Genomic DNA, 24,322 nt, shown 5'->3' with positions numbered 1-24,322 from the left:
CTTTCAGCAAAAAACAAAATAGCACGTTTTAAGTTTGCGAAAAGGCATGTGGGAGACTCTCAAAACGAATGGAGGAAGGTGCTCTGGTCTGATGAGACTAAAATTTACTTTTCAGCCATCAAAGAAAATGCTATGTCTGGCGCAAACCCAACCCATCACATCACCCAAAGAACACCAATCCCACAGTGAAACATGGTGGTGGCAGCATCATGCTGTGGGGATGTTTTTCAGCAGCCGGGACTGTGAAACTGGTCAGAGTTGAGGGAAAGATGGATGGTGCTAAATACAGGGATATTCTTGAGCAAAACCTGTACCACTGTGGGTGATTTGAGGCTAGGACGGAGGTTCACCTTCCAGCAGGACAATGACCCAAAACACACTGCTGTAGCAACACTTGAGTGGTTTAAGGGTAAACATGTAAATGTGTTGGAATGGCCTAGTCAAAACCCAGACCTCAATCTAATAGAAAATCTGTGGTCAGACTTAAAGATTGATGTTCACAAGTGCAAACCATCCAACTTGAAGGAGCTGGATCAGTTTTACAAGGAGGAATGGGCAAAAACCCCAGTGGTAAGATGTGGCAAGCTCATAGAGACTTCTCCAAAGCGATATGGAGCTGTGATTGCCGCAAAAGGTGGCTCTACAAAGTATTGACTTTAGGGGGGTGAATAGTTATGCACATTGACTTTTTCTGTTATTTTGTCCTATTTGTTGTTTGCTTCACAATAAAAAAAAAATCTTAAAATTTGTGGGCATGTTCTGTAAATTAAATGATGCAAATCCTCAAACAATCCATGTTAATTCCAGGTTGTGAGGCAACAAAACACGAAAAATGTCAAGGGGGGTGAATAATTTTGCAAGGCACTGTAAGTAGAGCAATACAGTATGCAGTGGGGCTTACAGGGTACTGCACATTCCTGTTAGGAAAACCAAACGTGAAAACAGCTACATTGATTTCTGGCTTTTAAGTATTCAAAGTCTGCTTTCAAGTCTGTCTAGATGAGAGGGAGTGATTTTTTTTATCCTGTTTCTTTAGAGCTTGCTAATGTCCATAATTCTCAAGTGAAAATCAACAAACAAACTAACATAGGTACTATAAGATTTCAGCAAAAAAAGTAGTAAAATAGACTTATAGCTATATTATAATTAAATTACAAGAAGGCTAAATTTGCCTAAATTTGCGGGGACATCCATAGGGCTAAAACAGCTCTCAGTCACTCGCTCCATGTGGCTCGACTATCCAAAGTACATTATCGTGCTTAATTTATTTGCCCTTCTCTGACAATTCTTCACAATTCTAATATATTTCAGGGTAGACCCACTATCAGGCCCATGTGTACTTCTCACTCTAACCAATGTTCGCTATCCCTTTGCATCACGGTGCCAAGGGTAAAACGGCAAATAGCATTTTAAAGTCACCATGCAAATTTGGTTCAAAATATATTCAGAAACACGGTGACATGCACAATTGTGTAATAACAATGTAAACAATGTTTACAATCTGTATTTAACAGATGTGTATTCCTACATGCTGTAGTGTCCTAGTGGCCATTTAGATCCCAGGCTCACATGTGTAGAGAGTAAATGGAAATGTATTGGATGTACTTAGACTCTGTGTCAATAAGACTAAATCAATTATTAAAAAAATGGAATACATTTTCTTGAAAGATTTTACATCTTCACTGTGATGAAACTGATTGAACTTAACAGATAAAATCTGAGAGACAGCACTTAAGGGCCTATTCACTAACTGATAAATTGGCTAATTACTTGCAAAATATTGACCACACAGCAGATAAAAAACACTCCAACGCAATCTTTTTTTTAAAAAAAATCTCTCCATCTTAAACATTTTAGGCAAAAAACAAAATTCAACAAGTCAGTTGACAGACCGTCATAAATCACTTTTTAGTGAGTAGACCCCTAGATAATACACCTCATTACAAACTGTTATCCAAACAACTATATTTATCATACAATATCTGGGCGCTTGTAAATTTTACTTCTGCCAGTGAATTCTAATGAAAGCAGTTAGCTTTGCCTGTCAGCATCTAGAAAAAGATGTTACTATGCATTTAAAATGTCAAATGCTGTGTTATTTAAAAAGTCTAGAATATTTTGAACAGCACTGAAATGATTGTAGCTGCTTTAAATGCTCCTTTCAGGATAGGGGCATGTAGGGTAAGGGGGACTAAGTATTAGTGTAAGAGGAATAATTGGGGTTAGGCATTTACATTAGGCTATACGGCATTAGTTTTAGGGAGCTTTAAGAGAAGGGTTATCTGTATTGATGATTCTATGGAACATAACACCCCTCTAGTTCAATCAGCCCAACAGTCCACAGCATGCCTATAGGCAATGACAGATAGGGATTTCACCCAAAGAAACCAATTTATTGTGTGGTATATGCAGCTGTATTTTGCACTCCATTATAAATGGGGCTGTGATGACAATATACTTTTTGAATTATTAAATTCAATGAAATTTACACTGATACTCCCTCAGGGTTATTCACTAAACTGTGAATGAACAGAAATTCTAAGTATCTGGCGCTCGGTGAATGAGCAGAGCATGGCCATGAAAACTGACTGCAGTGATCATGGAGGGAGCAATTAAAGTGGTATGCACCAGCTGCTGGTGCAGACCACATGCTCCTTTGAAGGATTTGACTGATATTTAAAGTGGCATTATCACACAGTACTTGCCTTTTCCCAATTGCTTCCTCTTTCCTACGATGACTTTCTTTTTTTTTTTTTTTTTTTTAATTTTCATCCGTTTCCAACTAAAACACAAGACAAAGTAGGGACTACTTTGTCTTATGTATTTTTCCTATGCTTGACACTTCTAGACACTGGGTGGAGGTAAGTAGAACTCACAAACAACCATACATACTAGTATCCTACAATAGGAATGAATTGTAATTATGACGTATTGGCTTTTTATTGATGTCCAAAGTGTGTGCATTTCTATGTAGTGTATGAAAAGCAACCTGAACAGTTTTGCGCACAGAAACCTTTACTATCTATGGCAGCGATATTATTTGTTTCTGACTACAGTTATTTTGCTTGTATTCCCCAGATCTCGGAAAAATGAACATCACAGTGAGGCAGAGTTAGGCATGTACAGGAAAAAAATAAAATGTACAGCAGGACTGGGAAAAAGGTTGATCCCTAGATGTTATCGAATTAAACTGCCATCATGATGTTTTGCCACCATTTAGAATAACACAGCATCACTGAAGTTGCAGTTCGAAAAAAATCTGTGGATCTACCATTTGCTGACCTCTTCTCATAGTCACAATCACTGCTGTTGAGTTAAGTCATGTTTATATAAAGCTTCACCTGCACTTCCATGATAACATGAGCAGAATCCAATTACCATGATTATCAGGTTGTCAATGATGTTAATAACTCCTAAAGACTGTCTTTATTCACACAGAAATATAATAATACATCCCTTCTGTATCTGTGTGCTACTGTCTAAATGCCTGTTCAACTATTGCAGTTTCTGAACACAAACTCCACCACAAAATAAACTGTAAATTGACAAGCACACCAGCTTGAGTTAAAGAAATACCAATATACATATGCATGGATTTGCATAACTGGTCAAACCCTCCAATAAAAACAGTCAGACTCCGTTTACAGTACAGTTACATAGCTTAAAAGAGACTTGCGTCCATCAAGTTCAGCCTTTCTCACATATGTTTTTGTTAATCCAAATGAAGGCAAAAAACCCAGTCAGAAGCGCTTCCAATTTTCCAACAAACTAGGAAGAAATTCCCTTTTGACCCCAGAATGGCAGTCAGACTCTCCTTGGATCAAGCAGCTATTACCCCACTAATTAAAACATATCCCTGTATATTATGTTTTTGCAAGTATTTATCCAATTGCTATCAACACACCATAGGCACTGTATCTGCTTCATCTCATTAAACTGGTTATAGTGTCTGGAGTCCCCTGGTACCATCATTTCTATCAGCATTTAACCGTTTTTAATGTTTTAATGCTAAACAAGAGACCCCAGCAGTCCATCCCTTATGTGCTGCTTTGGCTAATAAGGAAGTATTACCCTGAGCAGCAATAGGCAGCTGTGATTGGCTGAGAGTGTCAGCTGACTGCCTTTAGCCTGTCAGAGCCCCAACTGATGGTATGACAACAAGGAAGTGGGTAATCTCTGCCTGAGCTACACATACAGAAGGGGCCGGACTGTGGGTGGCTAGGGACTCTTATTTTGTGGCATACTGCACAAACATGGTGCAACACTGAATGGAGGGACAGTGCCAGGGCACTCCAGGCACTATAACCAATTCACAGAGATGAAATGGTTATAGTGACTACAGTGTCCCTTTAACCCCTTAAGGACACATGACATGTGTGACACGTCATGATTCCCCTTTATTCCAGAAGTTTGGTCCTTAAGGGGTTAAACATCTGTATAGACTGTATAGGCAGATACTTCACATCCTTATTGTTTTTACTGTAAAGAAACCCTTTCCTTTGCCAGTTCACAGTATTGTCATGAACATGGGCAGATGGGTAAGTTCGATATGCCACCACTCCTCACCAAAGGTATGCCAAGGGTATTGGCCTATGACTCCTGAATGATATCTGAAGTTGGCCCTGCTTGTGTGTTTGCCTTGAGAGTTAGTAAGACAAAAAGTGTCAACAAATTGGACCAACACAATTACCCATGTGAATATATATTGAAATTGTTTCTGTATTGACACTTTAAGTATAATAATTACTTTTAGACTCTACTGTATAAATGATTATGGAACATTCTTTATTTTTACATTTTTAGCTTTTATCATTATGTTTTTCATTTTAAGCGGTTTTGATTGAATTGGTAGGAATTTTAAGACATATCGTGGGCTTACGTAGTACAATCTAATTTAGGATCAAAGCATTTTCAATTCAGTCATTTATGATTAACACATTTCACTCTATGAATACTCTTTTAAAAATTCTAGTACAGTACGTTCTGGCATTTTATAGTTACATAGTCAGTAAGAATATAAAAAAGTCAATCTAATTCATCCCTTCTCAGATACCCCTGAGGCAAAAGCGAATAAAAATGCATATTTCCTATATCTGTTGATCTTTCTTGCTAAAATTCTAGCTGTGACTCATTTTAACATTTTTTTTTTAATGAGTAACCAAAAATGTTATTCCCTACTTCAGATTTAACGATGGAAAGGGGACATACTACAAGATGTCTTGGTAGAGTTCCATTCTGTTACAGGTTAGTATGTCTAGATATTCTGAAGCTCTGTATATTTCAAGTGAACCTGTCGCTAAAATAATAGTGTTACATTTATGAAAGGAACATAGAACATAGAAAATAGTTATCTGTTATAATATTTGTTAAAACAGTTTTTTATAGGTACTGTAATGAATATGGAATCTAAACACTATACAAGCATTTAAAATGTAATATAAACCTAGTTTAATTTTTAAATGTAAAAATAACAGTTTCTTACTTTATTTTCATTGATTTCCTTTCCTCACTGATATATAGATCCATTGCAAGATGTTTATAGGGGCAAACACCATATTTACTAGACATCTTTAGAATAGATATTCACAGACTGCATGTTTTATTTGCCTAATTATAAAATAGATTAAAACATATTTGCTTTACTCTTTATTCATCTTCTACTTTTTAATATTACTTTAATTTCGTCACAAAGGCTGTAGTGAGCATACAGCTGTTTTTCTATTACTGTGCCTGGACGATGTTTCCTTGAAATCAATATGAGCCACTCACACATGCGCAGTTCAGCTATGATTGACTACCATGAATGGCTACCATTTTCCTCAAGGAAAGTCATGTGTGCTTGTAGATTGTAGAGATCAGGATTGGCTAGGGAGCCTGGAAAGATTTGTGACAAAAAAAATGTTTTTAAAGTAGTTTTTAAGCAAATAGTTTTTTACCCCCCAATGTTTTGTTGAATATATGTTTTTAAATACTTCAATGCATATAAAAAAATATATAGAATCCAAATTAAAACAGTTTGGTAACCTCACAATCTAATGAACAGCTAGTACAGCATGGCAAATAAATAAGTGTGGGCCTTGTTAAAAAACCTATTATATTATATTCCGAAGTGATAGTAAATAATATCCCACTTGGACAACTATTTACCCTTTCTAGGTAACCTATGAAAAATAGCATTGATGCCATACTTTCTTAATAAAATTAGCTTTATGGTCAACCATTAAATATGCTAGTCAGTTTGACTTTTGTTTTTCTAAGAACAATCATGTGTAAATACATGCTGCAACTTTGCCTTTAAAATAAGGTTGTCCTATTTTATAATTCCTATAAGGTTTATTTAAGCATACCTGGACACTTGCTGGCTTTAGAGCTTGTGCTTAGAACTCGCCCAGTCCCATTGGTTAAATGCATGCACTCCCTAATAAAATGTCTTATAACTGGTGAATGTTGCATGGAAGAGGAGGGGCTTATTAAATGTGCAATGCTTTAAAGTGTCCTAGCAATTTCTTTTTTAAAGAGACACTCCACACTCCACACTGGCCAAATCCTAAAAATAAATATAATGCTTAGTAGATATACTCTTAATGAAAACATGTATGCATGTAATCATGCATTATTTTTTTCTTTCAATTGGGGGTATATTTGAATATAGCTTGCAAAAGCTGCAGATCTCTTGCCTGAAGCCTTTGCAAGCCCTCCCCTTTTAACCCAGCCTAGACTCTCTGTGTCTGTCCAATCACAGACTTCCCATTGCAGCTCAATGAGAAGTCTTTGCAAGGCAGGTTCTCTGGGCAATTGCTGCCTCTTGAGTTTAGTTTCACTGAGCTAACCAAACCAGGAAGTAACAGGACCCATTGTCCGATTGACAGCTAGGGTGGTGTAACAAGGTCAAATTCTAAAAGTGTCAATTTCTAATGAAATCTGCACTTTTTGTAAAATGAAAAAAGAGGATGCAGAGTTCACACCCAAAGCACTTTGGCAAGCTAAAGTGGTTTAGGGGTCTGGAGTGTTCCTTTAAGAGCTATTACATCTATAAGCAATGATGATATCATAATACATTCCACATAGAGGATTCTCCTACTACTGATACTATCACTGCTAAAGTGTTACTATAAATGCTAATTCCAGTGATAATGATATGCAGTTTTCAACTTAAGTAGCTTTGCATTTCTCATTGCTATGCTTTCAAGGGAAATTGTACTTTGAATATTAAAATGTAATGTATTAGGTTGAAATAAACATATACCTGCTCCTTTATTTTTTGAGTGACTATTTTCTTTAGGTAATTATTGAAAAGTATATATTTTGGTTAACTAAACAAAGAGAACAAATATAATTTAGAAAAAAATCACTAATATAAACTATTCTTACTTTTTACTATTTTGTATCATATTTTGCAAGTCATTTCTCACTACAACTTTTTATTTAATAGATTAAATTGTTTCTTTGTGTAAATGGCCCTTCCATTTTCTATGCTTTTCCAGAATTGATCTATACTTTATGAATGTGTAAGCCACTTCCTTCCTATAATGTAATAATCTTAGACGTGTGACAGGGGTCACTAGTTTAAACAGCCATAAAGCATTCTTCATTCAGTAGTGGGTTGGATGGAGCAAGTCTGATTGATTAGAGCAGCCTTAATGATTAGAGCATTATATGCTCACGTAAAAGGTCTGTGGCCATATACTCTATAGAAATATAAATCTATACATCATAACTTATGGTAACCTACTTAAAATATATATTTAATTAAAATCCCCATTTTAATTTGATTAAATCACCTGACATACATTATAAAGCATCAAAATTAATAGTAAAAAAATGGCATTGTATAATACCCAATGCTTATATTATTCAAATAAAAATATCAAAGATGGTCAGAATTGTAATTTCTATTAATTAACTAAAGCATGCAACACAGACATAAGGATCTGACAGACATTAATCAAAGTTACTAATAAAAATGGGAATGTGATATACATTGAGCATATGAATTCATGCAATATTATGAAATTTACATTCATTTTATAAATAATATGCACAAGTGCGGATTGAATAAATTTGCATAAAACCAAGAACATAATATTAACAATTTGCTACATCTCAGAAGAAATGTCTAAATAAATTGTTCTTTTACTCTTTAAATGGCATTAAAAATATTTCATTCATCTTTTTTTATTACAAAAGTAATATTCACATAACTGATAAAGTGCTTTATTTACTGGCCTTTTGGTCTGTAATGTAATCTTATTAGTATCTGATAATGTTAAATGGGGGTTATTGTAGTGCTTTAAATCACAGATTTATTTTTGATTTTTTTTCTAATTGCATGTGACAAAGTTTTTACAGTAAAAACCAGGCACAAAGGGAAACCAAACAATGCATTTTAACATTAACATTCAGATTCCACTTTTGGTTTTTATATCATAAACCATTACCTGAGCAGAGCACATCACTCAGGGGCTGCTTACTCATCAGGTATTTGAATGGTTATATACAATAAAATGTTCTCTTTATTAACACATCCACAAATGTAAACATAAGGTCTCTCTCCCTTACCTGCAAATGTCAAAGACTATATTAACTCTGCTGGCAAAAGAGTTGACCCTTTGAAAATAAAAAGGGTTAAAGTGAAATGGAAATCTCACTTGTTTGGTACAAATATTATAGATTAGAGCCAAGGAAGGATTTTTGCATTTTTTTTAAAAACCTTTTTTCATTCTTTGCATATTAATCATGATTGTGGCAGTCAGGTAGCTTTCTTGGGATAGAAAACCATTAGTTGATGATTCATTTATAAGGAAAGAAAAAAAATGGTAGGAGGTTTGACATTACCGAAAGCATTTACCGATAAAATCTAGAGATTTGATAAAGATGAGTAATCTCATCATCAGATGTGAAAAAAAAAATCCTATTTATACTGACATAATCATTTTGTAGCTAGACACTGTAACCATGGCAATAATGAACACCAAAATTTTGATTTACACTGGTATAACAAAAAATATATATGTAAAGAAAAAGGGGAATACTGATAATTCCTAACTTATTCAATCATTTCCACACAGGTGAAATGAATGTTAAGTGGTTACAGTGCATTTTGTGGGACCAGGCACACAGGTACACAGGCACACGCACACACACATCAAAACATTTGACCTTTCACCCTAGAACTTACATTGCTTATGAGCACTGTCTCAACACATCCATGTAGTTACATTGTGAAAATTGCCTTTATGTGGCATGCCCCTGTCCTACATGCAGGCATTATGATTGTCAGTGCAGATCATGGAGCAGGAGAGTCCCTCTACATCAGTCTGACTGCTGTTAGGTGGTTGTGGTGCTGCTGTTGCTGCAGTTTTCATGAGCAGGGTATATCTCATCGTAAGGAGGGGGTTGCTCATTGGGCAAAGGGTAGCTGTAAGGGTAGGATGGGTTTAAATCGGGGTCCATGGGGGAGTACCCTGGCAACTCCAATGATGGATGCCCCCCACAATGTACCTCCACCCCTGCCTCATCAAATAGATGGAACACCCCAACATTGATGTAGGAGACTGACTGGAAGGGAAAATCCCCAGGGGAAAAATCATGTTCTTCATTAGAGAAGATGGAGCCTCTGCTTTGACTCTGAAGCCTCCTGCTCCCACATCTCCTCCTTCTTCTGCGGCGTTGCTGCGAGGACTTGTAGTTTTTTACCAGCAGAAGGTTTATCATTCCTAGCAGGCACTCCAGTGAGTTAAAAATAGTGGAGATCACTAAACCACGCTGGTAATCCTTTAACTTTTGACATTTGGTGACACTGCCACCTCCACTGGGAAGTGGCTGCTGTAAGCAGTAGTGTGAATATTTCCTCTCTACAAGCGATACAGTATCCCCGTCTATAACAGCACCCGCAAAGGCGCTTAGTACCCCCAACATGAAAACCAGCACTCCAAACAGGAGAAAGTTCTGGCTTCCAGGTTTGGCTTCCCCAGATGCATCCTCCTGGCAGCAAAGCAGAGCAAAGCCCAGAAGGGAAAGACCAGCAGTAAGCAGCACCCCAGAGTAAAAGGCGCCAGCAGCCGTACCCAGGCGGAATGGCTCACCCTTCAACTCAGAACCCAATGAGTAGCACTTGAGGCCCACCGCAGCTGCGCTCAGGGCGCAGGCAAGCAAGAAGCAGCTGGAGAGGGCGGCGCAAGCTCCGCGGACACCCCACTTCATCCTCTGTGCTGGCCTCTCCTCCACCACCCCCTCCTCCTCTCCTTCTCCTCTTCCTCCTCGTCCTGTGCTCCGGCCGACTCTCTCTCCTCATCCTCCTGTGTCCTCCTCCCCAGCTGCCCTTCCCAGGAAGGAGGTGGTGGTGGCCAGGGAGGACATGCTTTAAGTATTGGCTTTGGAGAGCTGCATACACCTGGTCTCCCGGCAGCTTCTTCCCAGCTCGCTGTGTCCAGTCAAAACCACCAGCAGCAGTAGCAGCAGCATGCAGCAGCACGTCTCCCCCTCACTGCACCTTCTCTGAATCTGCACATTGCATTATCTCATAGCTCTTACAAGGAGATTAAATATTGATGCGAGAGAGGGAGGAATAAAAGAGAATGTGCCGAGAAATATAAAGGAAGCCTGTCAGACTTCACACCAGCCAGCTCTGCTGCACGCCAGTCCGTTTTAGGCTAGAGAAAAACCAATCACTTAGCAGTTGATGTCATGAAGTCTACACAGAGCTAGTTCCCTCCCCCAGATATGCTATCTTTAACCTGTCTATCTTCAAAGCAGAGAAGAGGTTAATGGTGCAACAGACAAGAAGTATCAAAAGAGAGTGTCTTCATTGTGTGATCACTGCACAGAGGAAAAAAAAAAAAGAGAGAAGCACGAAAAAACAACAACAAAAAAACAGAGTTTTTTTTTTTTTTTTTTCATGCAGCACAGATGCAAGATTGCTGGTCATACGTACACAATTTAACGAGTTAATTGATATTTTCCTTTCAGTGAATTTGCATACCTACCAATTAAACAAAATGGTGCAAATATTCTCAAGAAGCAGCCCACTTATTCTAGTTAATTGCCAAATAAATCTTTTTTTTTCTTTTCTTTTTTTTTGGATTGAGCTCACTAGGCAACAACTATGGGTGAGGGGCAGCTTGAATAAATGTGCTATGCATAGCAACAACTCGAGTATTTCAGTATGCGAACTTTGGCATTCTAGACTGGATACATGTTAATCTGTTGTATGTACAGGCCCAGTATGTGATGTTTTCAGACCCCTGGCACGAATATAGCTGCTACTTGGTAAAAGTAAATACTAGCTTTTAGTGGGCACTTTGCCTGGTGCTTTTGTTTTGGAAGTTTACATACAAGAAGAGACCTCTGTTACCAGAACTGCTGCGGACTGTGACTCCTGCAGTGGCATAGCAGCTTGTGTGATAAATGATTGCTCACAATAAATGCGAGGCACGGGTCAAATGGCAATCTTGACAATGACAATAAAATTGGCATCAGATAAGGAAAACAAAAACCCACACTAAAAATAAACTACGTAACAAATAAGCATTGGCTATATGCATTTATCAATGTTAAGAATCTGAATGCATATGTTTGTTTTACCCCCCATTTTCCCTGCAGTTTAATTTTTTTAATCTGGGGTAAAGTCAACAAATACCCATGGAGATTCGAAGCAAGGCAGTATGGATACCTGTTCGTTATTGCGTAGTGATTGATACCACAATCAAACACGGTTTGAAGAAAAATAAGTATTTCACCTCCTTATGATGTGGCACCTCTAACACCGCACATGGCAAAGAAAGATGCAGGAACTGAAGTACTCGGTCGGTCTCATTATGCAACACAACATTTTCAATCTGCTCCAGGCTAGAGTATAATGTTATACCATAGAAGCATTAAAGCATCACATAATACAGTTTTGAATATAACTTTCAAATTCTGTATCAATTATACGACTATCATTTAATTACATTTATTCTACATTTTAAAGCTCAAAACACAAACAAACCCAAATATGTTTTATTAATTTATTATTTCCCTTCTAACCTTTTTTATATCATATTACATTACACAGGTCTTCTGTTAAAGGTGACAGCAACATCTTCCCCATCTACTGATCCCAATCTCAGTCAGTCAAAATACCTTTTGGTTTTAGTGCATGAAAACAAGTGATTAGGCTCCAAGACTATGTAAATACGTCCCCTTGTCATCCAATTGGTTCTCACCTGAAATGTGATCATCTGGAGTTATTGGGCCATAATGAGAACTCTCTTGAGTTTTCCCAGAGCTAAACCCTTTTCACAGGATTCAATTCAATGTTAGATATCCTCAACTAATACGAATGATGGGTGTACCAGATATGTTATTGTCGGGGTGGGGGGGCTAAATGTTTTAAAAGTGGAGCTGCCACATGCAGAGGATTAAGTCTTCTTCATTTATTTACGTAAGCTGGGGATGCTCAATTAGCAGAAAATGTTCAGTGGAATTCCACTCCAGGGGAATGGAGATTAGTAGACCTGGAATGCAAGTCTCATGGGTTCTGTCCCAATTCTTCATGTGGCTGGATAACCACCTTACTAGAACACGGTTTCAAGCTCTTTTGCATGGGGCTGTAGAAAACACTAAATAAAATTTTCCTTATGTTGCATCTGTCTCCTACAACCCCTTTCCTCCAAAATAGGGATTTCCCACCCGGGTACGGTTCCCCAGGATTTTAGCGGGTTGGGGCAACATGCTTAAAGATATAGCTGTATAAAGAGCATAATGTGATTACATTGGCTGATCCACAACAAGCAGGTGTATGGGACAATAGGGTCTTGCAATCCATCTGTCAGGATTCACACCGTGATCTCCAGACTGCCAGACGGGGTCACCCTTTTATGGCCCGAAGAGGGATTTGAACCTGTGTACTCGGCAGTTCTGAACCTGCTCTCTTACCTCTGAGCCATTTCAGGACTTTGGATAACTCCCGTTTATACCTGAATTGCCTGCAGCACTAGGGGGCTGGACTTCACTTGGCTCAGACCTGTCAGTAACTCTCCAGCTGAATCTGATACCTAATCAACAAGGTATAAGACACTGCCCCTCCCTAAGGGCAGTGTCAGTTCAATGACTCTGGTTGGAGTATTGCTATTCCACGTTCCAGTATTCTCCTGACCTTGGATTGCTACTCGTTTGTACCCTGACCTCTGGCATCCCCTGACCTCGGCTCGCTACTCGTACCTCCTGATTTCTGGCATCCTCTGACCATTGGCTTACCTACGACTATTCTCCTGGATTTCCTTTTTCTGTACTGCGACTTCAAGCATTAACCTGCACAGCCCCCGTGCACAGATTCACAGGCCAGGTGAGTTCTTCCTTGACCACCTTGGCCTGTGTCTAATTGCAAGGGTGAGCATATCTCTGCATATTGGACTCCCAGCAAGGTAAGCCTGACACCATCTCTACAGTGCACTTTGTTCTACCAGCTCTGGGAAACTGATCTGTGGAGGGAGACACACGTAGGGGGATATATGGGAGGATTGTGACAAAATATCAGTTTGTGAAGCACTGCTATGGATCTTTCTTATTTGTGTGACTTTTTCTTTTTACTGTTATTTCGACATGATTTTATACAAAATAATTGCTGTACTGCAACCTATTTATAATGCCACTGTGTGCACCTGGAACTTAAATAAAGAATTAGATAAAGTTGAACTTTCACTGTGCACATGTGATTGTATACCCATAAGACTAAATTGCCACAAGCAGCGGACAGGGCAAATAATGAATAAGAAATTGTTGGACAGGTCAAATCAGGATTTGAAGTATAGGTTTACAGCAGTCAACTCAGTTTCCAAATCTGTAGATAAACCAGCATCAGTACACAGTTGTTCAAACTATGATTCCACTCTCAAGTAGCAGAGCCTTAATAAATTTACTCTTAGAGCTCTAGAACTACGATGGCACCTTTTGCTGTGAAGGGCTTCTCTGCACCTGCCTCCCATCATTCTTTTAATTATAGCTGCACTCATTTATTAGTCACTGCAGCATAAAGTCCAGCCTCCTTATGGAAACCTGACAGAGGAAGAATAGCTTCATTTTGCCCATGCAAGACCTTGTTCGACTTGCAGGTTGTCTTCGCTTCCTATGACAGGTCCTGTATTGCAGCTGCATGCATTAAAACAAAAAACTATTCTGTGAGCTAATAAAATCATGCTGTGACTAATTAGTTTGTCAGCAAGGTTTCTGTATGCCTTTTATAAATGAAACTATTTGGGTATGCTGAACTACAAACCCATAAACATTTGCAGTTGTAGAGTAGTAATGAAGCTTCTCTAGATTGTAAAGTCATTCGAGCTGTGTAATAGTTTCAGCATAGTTATAACGTTGCTCTCAAAGTCGGACTCTGTTTTGCTGTTATATCCCCTTCATTAAAGGAACACTTGGGGCACCATAACAACTTCATAAACATAGTTGTTGTTGTTATGATGCCAATAACATTTCTCCAATTCTCCCAGCGGCTTCTGACATTGACTATCCAGAAGAGTGGAGTGTTGCCTGGCAGGAGTGCCACTTATTGGCTAGAGCGGTCAGCTCACTCTCTAAGCCAATTAGTAGTTCCCCATTCATAAAGGCATTTAGAGTCAATTCAGAAGCCGGATGCCACTAGGGGAATTGAAGATCCGGTGCTGGAGGCAGCCTTTGAGAACTGTTCAAGAACGGTTTAACCCCTTCAGGTAAGAAAGCACACTGGACCTTGTGGCACCATAACCACTTCATTTCAACGATGTGGTTATGGTACCTAGAGATTTTCTTTAATATTGAGAAACGCTACAGAAAGTGTTGAATTTATATAGATGCCAAAAGAAAAAAATTGTAACATACAACACTGTGTGAATATGTACTGTGGGTGTTTATTCAATGCCCACTTAGATAGACTTAAGTGTCTTTTTTATATATATATATATATTTTAAATTCTTTATTTTTGACGTGCAGGTGATTACAACGCATATACAGGCGCTACAACAGCGTGCTCTTATATTTAGACATAGGCTAAACAGTGGTTAAGTGTCTTTTTTAATGGAACACTGTAACCCCTGCATCCCTGCTGTAATGGTTATGAGGCATGAAGTGCCCTGGCTCCATGCAACAATAAGATATCATCACCCTTTTTCATTCGGTTTGACAATCTGTCTGCCATATCCAGACTTCTCTAGCAGAAGAAGCTTGATTGCTCTGTAGAGCATAGAAAGACCATGCAGAACTGCCTTCATTGACTGTGAGCATTGGCTGAGCACCCACAGCCAACAAGCGCAATCCTACATTTGACATTCTTTACCCTACAGTGACATCAAGCTTCGTCTGATAGAGAACCCATGCAAGTTGTCAAACCATGCTAAAAAAGTTGGATATCTCACTATAGGGGAGTGTCAATGTACTCTTGGTATCATAGAGTGGTTATGGTACTTGTAGTGTTCCTTTTTAACCCCTTAAGGACCAAACTTCTGGAATAAAAGGGAATCATGACATGTCACACATGTCATGTGTCCTTAAGGGGTTAAAGGATCACTCCAGACACCTAAAGCACTTTAGCTTGCTGAAAAGCTTTGTGTAAATAGTGAGTACATTTTGAAAAAAGTGAAGATTTCAATTTGTAAATGAACCTGTCTACACTCCCAAGACAGTCGATCAGACTAGTTCTTTTACTTCCTGGTTTGGTTAGTTCAGTGGAGCTAAACTCAAGAGGCAACAACTGCCAAGAGCACCTACCTTGCAAAGACTTCTTATTGGGGATAGAAGGGGAGGGCTTGTAAATGCTGCAGACAGGAGAACTGCAGGTTTTGCAAGTTGTTTTTAGACATACCCAAAAGAAAAAATGCATAGTTTAATGTGTCCAAATTTGTATTTGGGGTATATGTACTAAACAGTAATTTAAAAAAAAAAATTGGGGGGCAGTGGAGTATCCCTTTAAGCCTGTGTTTAAGAAGCATTGTGTGCATTTTATATAGCAAATTATATGTACATTTTCCAGAAAATTACAAATGCTACACTGCAAATCACAACACCTAACTTAATTAAGTCAATCTCAGTTGCCACATGGTTAACTATACATAACCTTAATATATTTATATTTAGTGAGCAGTAAACCAAAAAGCTGGATTCACTTTTGAACAAAGATCTATAAAATTTATAAATTGGGTTGCTACTCTTCATCATTAAAGTACCAGAGCTAGGAAGAGGCTCTAGATCTATATTGGTAGAATTGAAATTCTGAATGCTTGCTCCAAATTAATATAATGTTGAAATAAACCCTTGCTGGGCAGGAACGTATGGAATATGCACAGTGGGAGGACCGGGATTGTTTGAAGAATGTTAGCCGCTCCTGGTCTCTGTTGAAGCTTTAGATTTATAGTAAATAAATGAAATCCATAGAATATTTTATTTTCTATTTGATCAAATTGAATGCGTTATCTGCATAATATATTAAAAATAGGAGGTCAAATCCAATCTGGAGTGTCCTGTGACAATTTGTGTGAAGTACAAAGACATATCACATTGAAGAGTTCCAAAGATCACACTCAAAAAATGCAGATTTTGAGTACAATCCAGAAAAACCACTCAGATAAATGCTAAAACAAGGATACTGCAGATACCAATACTGTAATAACTGAGACTGATATTTACTCATTTGCTGTGAGCTTCCTTCACAAGATTCTGTAAGAATCTTTTCCTATTGACCGTGTCGCAATGAACAACTGAAATAAACCAGAAAATAAACTTGAAATAATATATCCTTCCTGTAAACACAATCTCTGTATAGGCTAAATTTTTTATTTTTTTTATAAAATAAAAAACAAAAAACACAAAACCCCAGCAATGCTATTTATTTCCTGGCAGTCAGGGGCCACCCCACTGTTTAGTAAGTATATAAAGGAAAAAAATCCAATAAACAAACCCCGCAGATTTACTGCACACATAAATAACTTCACTTAAATGTACATCGCTAAAATCATTAAACCTTAATATCAGGGACTGCAACCAAATCAATACAGCGAGGCATTATCCTAGTGTTGTCAATGGGAATGATCAAAATTACCCTTGTGGAGCCCAATTTGAGATTAATTCAGGGACACCAGTGCACTTAAGAAGCATGACATTGTTTCACTTAGCACAGTGTGAGATTGTTTTTTCTTCACAGTGTTTTAGTAATTGTGTTATTACATATTTTAAACATGCATCAAAGACTCTTACAATATAAATGGCTAAACAGGGCAGGCTTATGAGCATTTGATAGAATGAAAATTTCGTTTTTGGTGAAAACCTCTTTGGTTTTGTTGTTCTAAACTATTTCGTGCAGCATGTTAAAGGCCAAGTTAGTTCCTTACTTAGTTTCGTAAAGAACGGTGGACGTAAAACAAAACAAATTACATAATTTTCTCTGGTTTTGTAAAGGAAAGCATTTTTTTTTTTATGCATTAAAAATAAATAAAAATTCTTGTTTAAATAGTACATTTTTTTTCTATTACGTTGGAATGATGAAAAACATCATTTATCCCTCCAACACTTTGACTTCTGGATGAATGCCTATACAATTTGCCAGCTTTTTGTAGCAAGCCATTATGAAAATACTAGGATTCAGAACAATAGCCCTCTCTTAATGGGAAAAAAAAATCCTAAAAGCTTACATTCTACTCTTAATTGATGGAAACTGGTTTGAGTCCGCTAGAATTGATGATTATTCTAGGCAAATATTTGCTTTCCCAACACCTCAAGCAGCAAAGAAACAAGTAACATAATTAGTAAAAAAAAAAAATTAACCAGTCAGCATAAAGATGGGCTTGTAAACTCCCCCCCCAAAAAAAACCCTTCCTCTTTCTTTGTTGAGGATGATCAGAAGATCAGCACATTCCAAGAATGTTAGAACAGATCATAAACAGCAGAAGAGGAATTCATGGCATCCAAGGTAATTCAGATTAAAATGAAAAGAAAAGAGTAAACTGTATAAGGTATCACACACATCTACATTGCCAATCAAAGTAACACAATTGTGCAATATATACCACAAAATAAACTACAAAAATAAAAACCACCCCTCCCAAGAAAAAAGCATTATAGACTTAGCCATGTCAAAAATAATTAAAAGAAAACAGAGGGACAGGAAAGTAAAAAAGTGTGGGGGGAATTATTTTGACTCCTGTCTTTAATAACATTTAGATTATTCAAACACCAAGCCTGAGAGTAGAATGTAAGCTTTTAGGATTTTTATTTCCCATTAAGAGAGGGTTAGTGTTCTGAATCCTAGTATTTTCATAATGGCTCTCTACTAAAGACTATTGTAACCCTCTCCTAATTGGTCTTCCCAAAAGCCGTATTGCCCGCTACAGTCTGTAACGAATGCCGCCGCCAGACTGATTTTCCTCCCTAGTGGGTCCTCTCACACCTCACCCCTCTGTCAGTCCTTACATTAGCTTCCTGTATCCTATAGGAGTCAATTCAAAGTGCTAACCCATACCTATAAATTACTGAATAATCTTAGCCCCTCTTATATCTCCTCACAGATATCTCCTCATAGGTATGTCCCTTCTCGGTCTCTCCGCTCTGCCCGTGACCTTCTTCTGTCCGCTGCTCGCACCCGTACGGCCAACTCGCGCTTGCAGGACTTCTCGCGGGCGGCTCCCTTCCTATGGAATAGCCTGCCTACCGCCATCGGACTCTCCCCTACTCTTCAATCATTTAAGAAGTGCCTTAAAACTCATTTCTTTAGGAAAGCCTATGGCCTCCCAGACTAACCTCTACCTCACACACATGTCTCTTGCTCTCTTCTAAAGGGCAGCACTCTACTCTCTCCTCCAGCTCTGCTTCACTCCCACCTAATTTGACTGCAATTTCCTGTCCTAATGTGTTTTATACCCCACCTCCTATAGACTGTAAGCTCGTTTGAGCAGGGCCCTCTTCAACCTATCGTTTCTGTAAGTTTTCTTGTAATTGTCCTATTTATAGTTAAATCACCCCTCTAATAATATTGTAAAGCAATACGGAATATGTTGGTGCTATATAAATGGCGATAATAATAATAATAATAGAATAATCCTCAAGTTTACATTTTTATAGCCTAGAACAGTGATGGCGAACCTTTTTGAGCCCGAGTGCCCAAACCGCAATACATGCCAACTTTTTTTTCCCTCAAAGTGCCAACATGGCAATTAAACCTGAATACTGAGGTTTACGTTTAGAAAAAACTACTCGTACAGTTAACAACTTTTTGTTTTAAAAGAAGAACACAACAGAGTTAAATTATAAAAATTTTAAATAATGATATAAATTAAGCTTATATTTATTAGTATCTCCCACAAATGCAATACATACACACAGACTGCTGAACACATTCAGACACCAACTGCTTAATACATACACACACCGAGACACAGACAGACTGCTAAATACACACACAGTCCACTAAATACACGCACACTGCTGAGTACACAGTCCGCTAAATACATGCACAATGCTGAGTACACAGTCTGCTCAATACACGCATGCAGTCTGCTGAATACACACACACACACACACACACACACAGCTGAATACATAAAGATTGCTGAACACACACACATATACTGCATTGAGGGGTGCAGTGTATGTGTCTGTGTGTAATGCTGTGTGTGTGGGGGGTTGGGGTGCTGTGTGTGTGTGGGGGGTTGGGGTGCTGTGTGTGTGTGTGGGGTTGGGGTGCTGTGTGTGTGTGGGGGGTCGGGGTGCTGTGTGTGTGTGTGGGGGGTTGGGGTGCTGTGTGTGTGTGTGGGGGGTTGGGGTGCTGTGTGTGTGTGTGGGGGGTTGGGGTGCTGTGTGTGTGTGTGGGGGGTTGGGGTGCTGTGTGTGTGTGTGTGTGGGGGGTTGGGGTGCTGTGTGTGTGTGTGGGGGGGGTTGGGGTGCTGTGTGTGTGTGTGTGTGTGGGGGGTTGGGGTGCTGTGTGTGTGTGTGGGGGGTTGGGGTGCTGTGTGTGTGTGTGGGGGGTTGGGGTGCTGTGTGTGTGTGTGGGGGGGGTTGGGGTGCTGTGTGTGTGTGGGGGGGAGGGGTTGGGGTGCTGTGTGTGTGTGGGGGGGGTTGGGGTGCTGTGTGTGTGTGTGGGGGGGAGGGGTTGGGGTGCTGTGTGTGTGTGGGGGGGAGGGGTTGGGGTGCTGTGTGTGTGGGGGGGGTTGGGGTGCTGTGTGGGGGGGGGTTGGGGTGCTGTGTGTGTGGGGGGGGGTTGGGGTGCTGTGTGTGTGGGGGGGGGTTGGGGTGCTGTGTGTGTGTGGGGGGGGTTGGGCTGCTGTGTGTGTGGGGGGGGTTGGGCTGCTGTGTGTGTGGGGGGGGGTTGGGCTGCTGTGTGTGTGGGGGGGGGTTGGGCTGCTGTGTGTGTGTGGGGGGGGGTTGGGGTGCTGTGTGTGTGTGTGGGGGGGGGTTGGGGTGCTGTGTGTGTGTGTGGGGGGGGTTGGGGTGCTGTGTGTGTGTGTGGGGGGGGTTGGGGTGCTGTGTGTGTGTGTGGGGGGGGTTGGGGTGCTGTGTGTGTGTGTGGGGGGGGTTGGGGTGCTGTGTGTGTGTGGGGGGGGGGTTGGGGTGCTGTGTGGGGGGTTGGGGTGCTGTGTGGGGGGTTGGGGTGCTGTGTGGGGGGGGGGGTTGGGGTGCTGTGTGTGTGTGGGGGGGGTTGGGGTGCTGTGTGGGGGGGGGTTGGGGTGCTGTGTGTGTGTGTGTGGGGGGTTGGGGTGCTGTGTGTGTGTGTGGGGGGTTGGGGTGCTGTGTGTGTGTGGGGGGGGTTGGGGTGCTGTGTGTGTGTGGGGGGGGGTTGGGGTGCTGTGTGTGTGGTGGGGGGGTTGGGGTGCTGTGTGTGTGGTGGGGGGGGTTGGGGTGCTGTGTGTGTGGTGGGGGGGGTTGGGGTGCTGTGTGTGTGGTGGGGGGGTTGGGGTGCTGTGTGTGTGGTGGGGGGGGTTGGGGTGCTGTGTGTGTGGGGGTTGGGGTGCTGTGTGTGTGGGGGTTGGGGTGCTGTGTGTGTGTGTGTGGGGGGGTTGGGGTGCTGTGTGTGTGTGGGGGGGTTGGGGTGCTGTGTGTGTGTGGGGGGGTTGGGGTGCTGTGTGTGTGTGTGTGGGGGGGTTGGGGTGCTGTGTGTGTGTGTGTGGGGGGGGTTGGGGTGCGCTGTGTGGGGGGGTTGGGGTGCTGTGTGTGTGTGTGTGGGGGGGGAGTTGGGGTGGTGTGTGTGTGGGGGTTGGGGTGCTGTGTGGGGGTAGGGTGCTGTGTGTGTGGGTAGGGTGTTGTGGGTAGGGGTGGTAGGGGTGCTGTGGGTAGGGGTGGTAGGGGTGCTGTGTGTGTGTGGGGGGGAGGAAAGGGTAGGGGGGTAGGGGTGTTGTGGGTAGGGGTGCTTTGGGTAGGGGTGCTGTGGGTAGGGGCGACAGGGGTGCTGTGGGTGTGGGGTTAGGGGTGCTGTGGGTGTGGGGTTAGGGGTGCTGTGGGTAGGGGTTCTGTGGGTAGGGGGGTAGGGGTGATGTGGGTAGGGGTAGGGTAGGATGAGTTGAAGAAGCATTAATATTTTTTTTTAACATATTAAATATTTATGAAATCAGTATCCCCCCCCTTCCCTTCTTCTTACCTTTGGTGAAGGGGAGGGGGGGAACACAGCCATCCCTGATGGTCCGGTGGTGGTATGCAGGACAGGAGGACAGGTCCTGCAGCTCTCCTGTCCTCCCGCGCGATGCTGTGTGGAGCGTTGCCATGGTAACACGCAGCAACACTCCACACAGCTCGCGGGAGGACAGGAGAGCTGCTTCCTCGATCCCTCCCGACACGGAAGCAGAGTAGGCACCTGCCGTTTCGGGCAGGCTCTGCAGTGATGGCAAACCTATGGCCGCGTGCCCACAGAAAGGGCCCGGCGTTCCACCTGTGGCACACGTGCCATAGGTTCGCCATCACTGGCCTAGAAGCTAGAAACAAAGGAGTAAGAGGCACGCAAATGGGGACAAAAGTAAAACGTCTGAAAAGTAAATTCCCGTGACCATTTTGCCGTTAACAACAAGCCACCCATGTCCATGGCTGCCCACCGACCAATTGAGCCACCATAGAAGCAGATACCAGTTTAAATGGGCAAACACACAGGATTAAAAGTTGACCATGCGGGAGGAGCGCAATGATGACATAATTGAATGTAACAACACAGACCGGGAGCCCCACGGAAACATGACCTATCTTGGAAATACGGTAAAAAAACTAAGAGTTAGACTTGGTCTGCTGAAAAATAGCAAAAGAGATACCCTTGGGGGTCAAAGAAAAAGAGTAAACTTCGAAACATCAGAAACTTGACAGAATGAAACCACCAGATAGAGAGGGAGGGCCAATTGTGCCAATTACTGACGTATCAACAACAGATTATTATTCGTCCATTCTTCCAAAAAAATGGACAACTGTGGTAACATACAAAAAAGAAGAGCAGCGAGAGGGAGGAGGTTTAGCCTAGTGAATCCCGTGGAGAAGACAGGACACGTGCCACAGAGATAGCCGAACGGAATTGCCCTGTAGATTTTGCCTTGGAAAAAAAGGTAGGATAGAAAATGTAAGACTTACCACAACATTGACCATAAAGGAATCCAACATGTTATCGGCAGGACTGTCATGCATTGCCATTTTAGAAGATGAAGAGTTTGCAGAATCATAGAGAAGGGGTAAAACAATATGCTCCCGACAATTTGCCATGTCTGCAGAAATGCATGCATCGACAAGCTGAGAGAATCTTGTAACCAGCTGAAAAAAAATTTTGACAGGCAATTTGCCCTGGACATGACTAAATCCAGATGGAGGAGGCCCAAACAATTTTTCAGGGGGTGAAAAAAACATCTGGATGGAACCTCTAATCCAGACCTGCACAACTTTGCAGTAGGATAAGGTCAAAAATAAAATAGGCTAAACTTCTTCAGGCCACAGACAGGTTTTTAGCGCCTCACTTTCCAAGTAAAGGTATAAAATTGCATATAAAATACAGATACACACAAACACTGACAGACATGCAGATACAGACAAACATACAGATACACAAACAGATATAGGCACAGACATAAAGATATGCACACAGACAGACATACAGATACAGACAAACACACGGACAGGCAGACATACAGGTACACCCATACAGATTTATACATACTGACAGACATACAGATACACACACACACTGACATACAGATACACACCACATATGAACAGACATACAGATATACACAGACAGACATACAGATATACACAGACAGACATACAGATATACACAGACAGACATACAGATATACACAGACAGACATACAGATATACACAGACAGACATACAGATATACACACACAGACAGACATACAGATATACACAGACAGACATACAGATATACACAGACAGACATACAGATATACACAGACAGACATACAGATATACACAGACAGACATACAGATATACACAGACAGACATACAGATATACACAGACAGACATACAGATATACACAGACAGACATACAGATATACACAGACAGACAGATATATACAGATATACACAGACAGACAGATATACACACACAGACAGACAGACAGATATACACACACAGACAGACAGACAGATATACACACACAGACAGACAGACAGATATACACACACAGACAGACATACAGATATACACACACAGACAGACATACAGATATACACACACAGACAGACATACAGATATACACACACAGACAGACATACAGATACAAACACACAAACACACAAACACACACACACACACACAGACATACAGACATACAGATACGCACTCAGACATACACAGACAGACATACAGATACACACTACACATGAATAGACATACAGATACACACAGACTGGCAGACATACAGACACACACAGACTGGCAGACATACAGACACACACAGACTGGCAGACATACAGACACACACAGACTGGCAGACGTACAGACACACACAGACTGGCAGACGTACAGACACACACAGACTGGCAGACGTAGAGATACACACAGACTGGCAGACATACAGACACACACAGACTGGCAGACGTACAGACACACACAGACTGGCAGACGTACAGACACACACAGACTGGCAGACGTAGAGATACACACAGACTGGCAGACGTAGAGATACACACAGACTGGCAGACGTAGAGATACACACAGACTGGCAGACGTAGAGATACACACAGACTGGCAGACGTAGAGATACACACAGACTGGCAGACGTAGAGATACACACAGACTGGCAGACGTAGAGATACACACAGACTGGCAGACGTAGAGATACACACAGACTGGCAGACGTAGAGATACACACAGACTGGCAGA

General features: G+C 41.0%; 1 protein-coding gene across 1 annotated transcript; it reads right to left on the bottom strand.

Moving 5' to 3' along the window:
- Positions 1-7,416: 7,416 nt before the first annotated feature.
- TMEM271 (transmembrane protein 271) lies at positions 7,417-10,650 on the bottom strand. Its single transcript, XM_063457289.1, has one exon. It carries the CDS (start codon positions 10,201-10,203, stop codon positions 9,328-9,330), a length of 876 nt encoding a protein of 291 aa, XP_063313359.1. The 5' UTR covers positions 10,204-10,650; the 3' UTR covers positions 7,417-9,327.
- Between the last annotated feature and the right edge of the window lie 13,672 nt (positions 10,651-24,322).

This window comes from Pelobates fuscus, chromosome 5 (assembly GCF_036172605.1).
Source record: "Pelobates fuscus isolate aPelFus1 chromosome 5, aPelFus1.pri, whole genome shotgun sequence".
Lineage (NCBI taxonomy): Eukaryota > Metazoa > Chordata > Amphibia > Anura > Pelobatidae > Pelobates > Pelobates fuscus.
The sequence above is the reverse complement of the archived record's forward strand: the minus strand, read 5'-3'. Positions and strand labels throughout refer to the sequence as shown.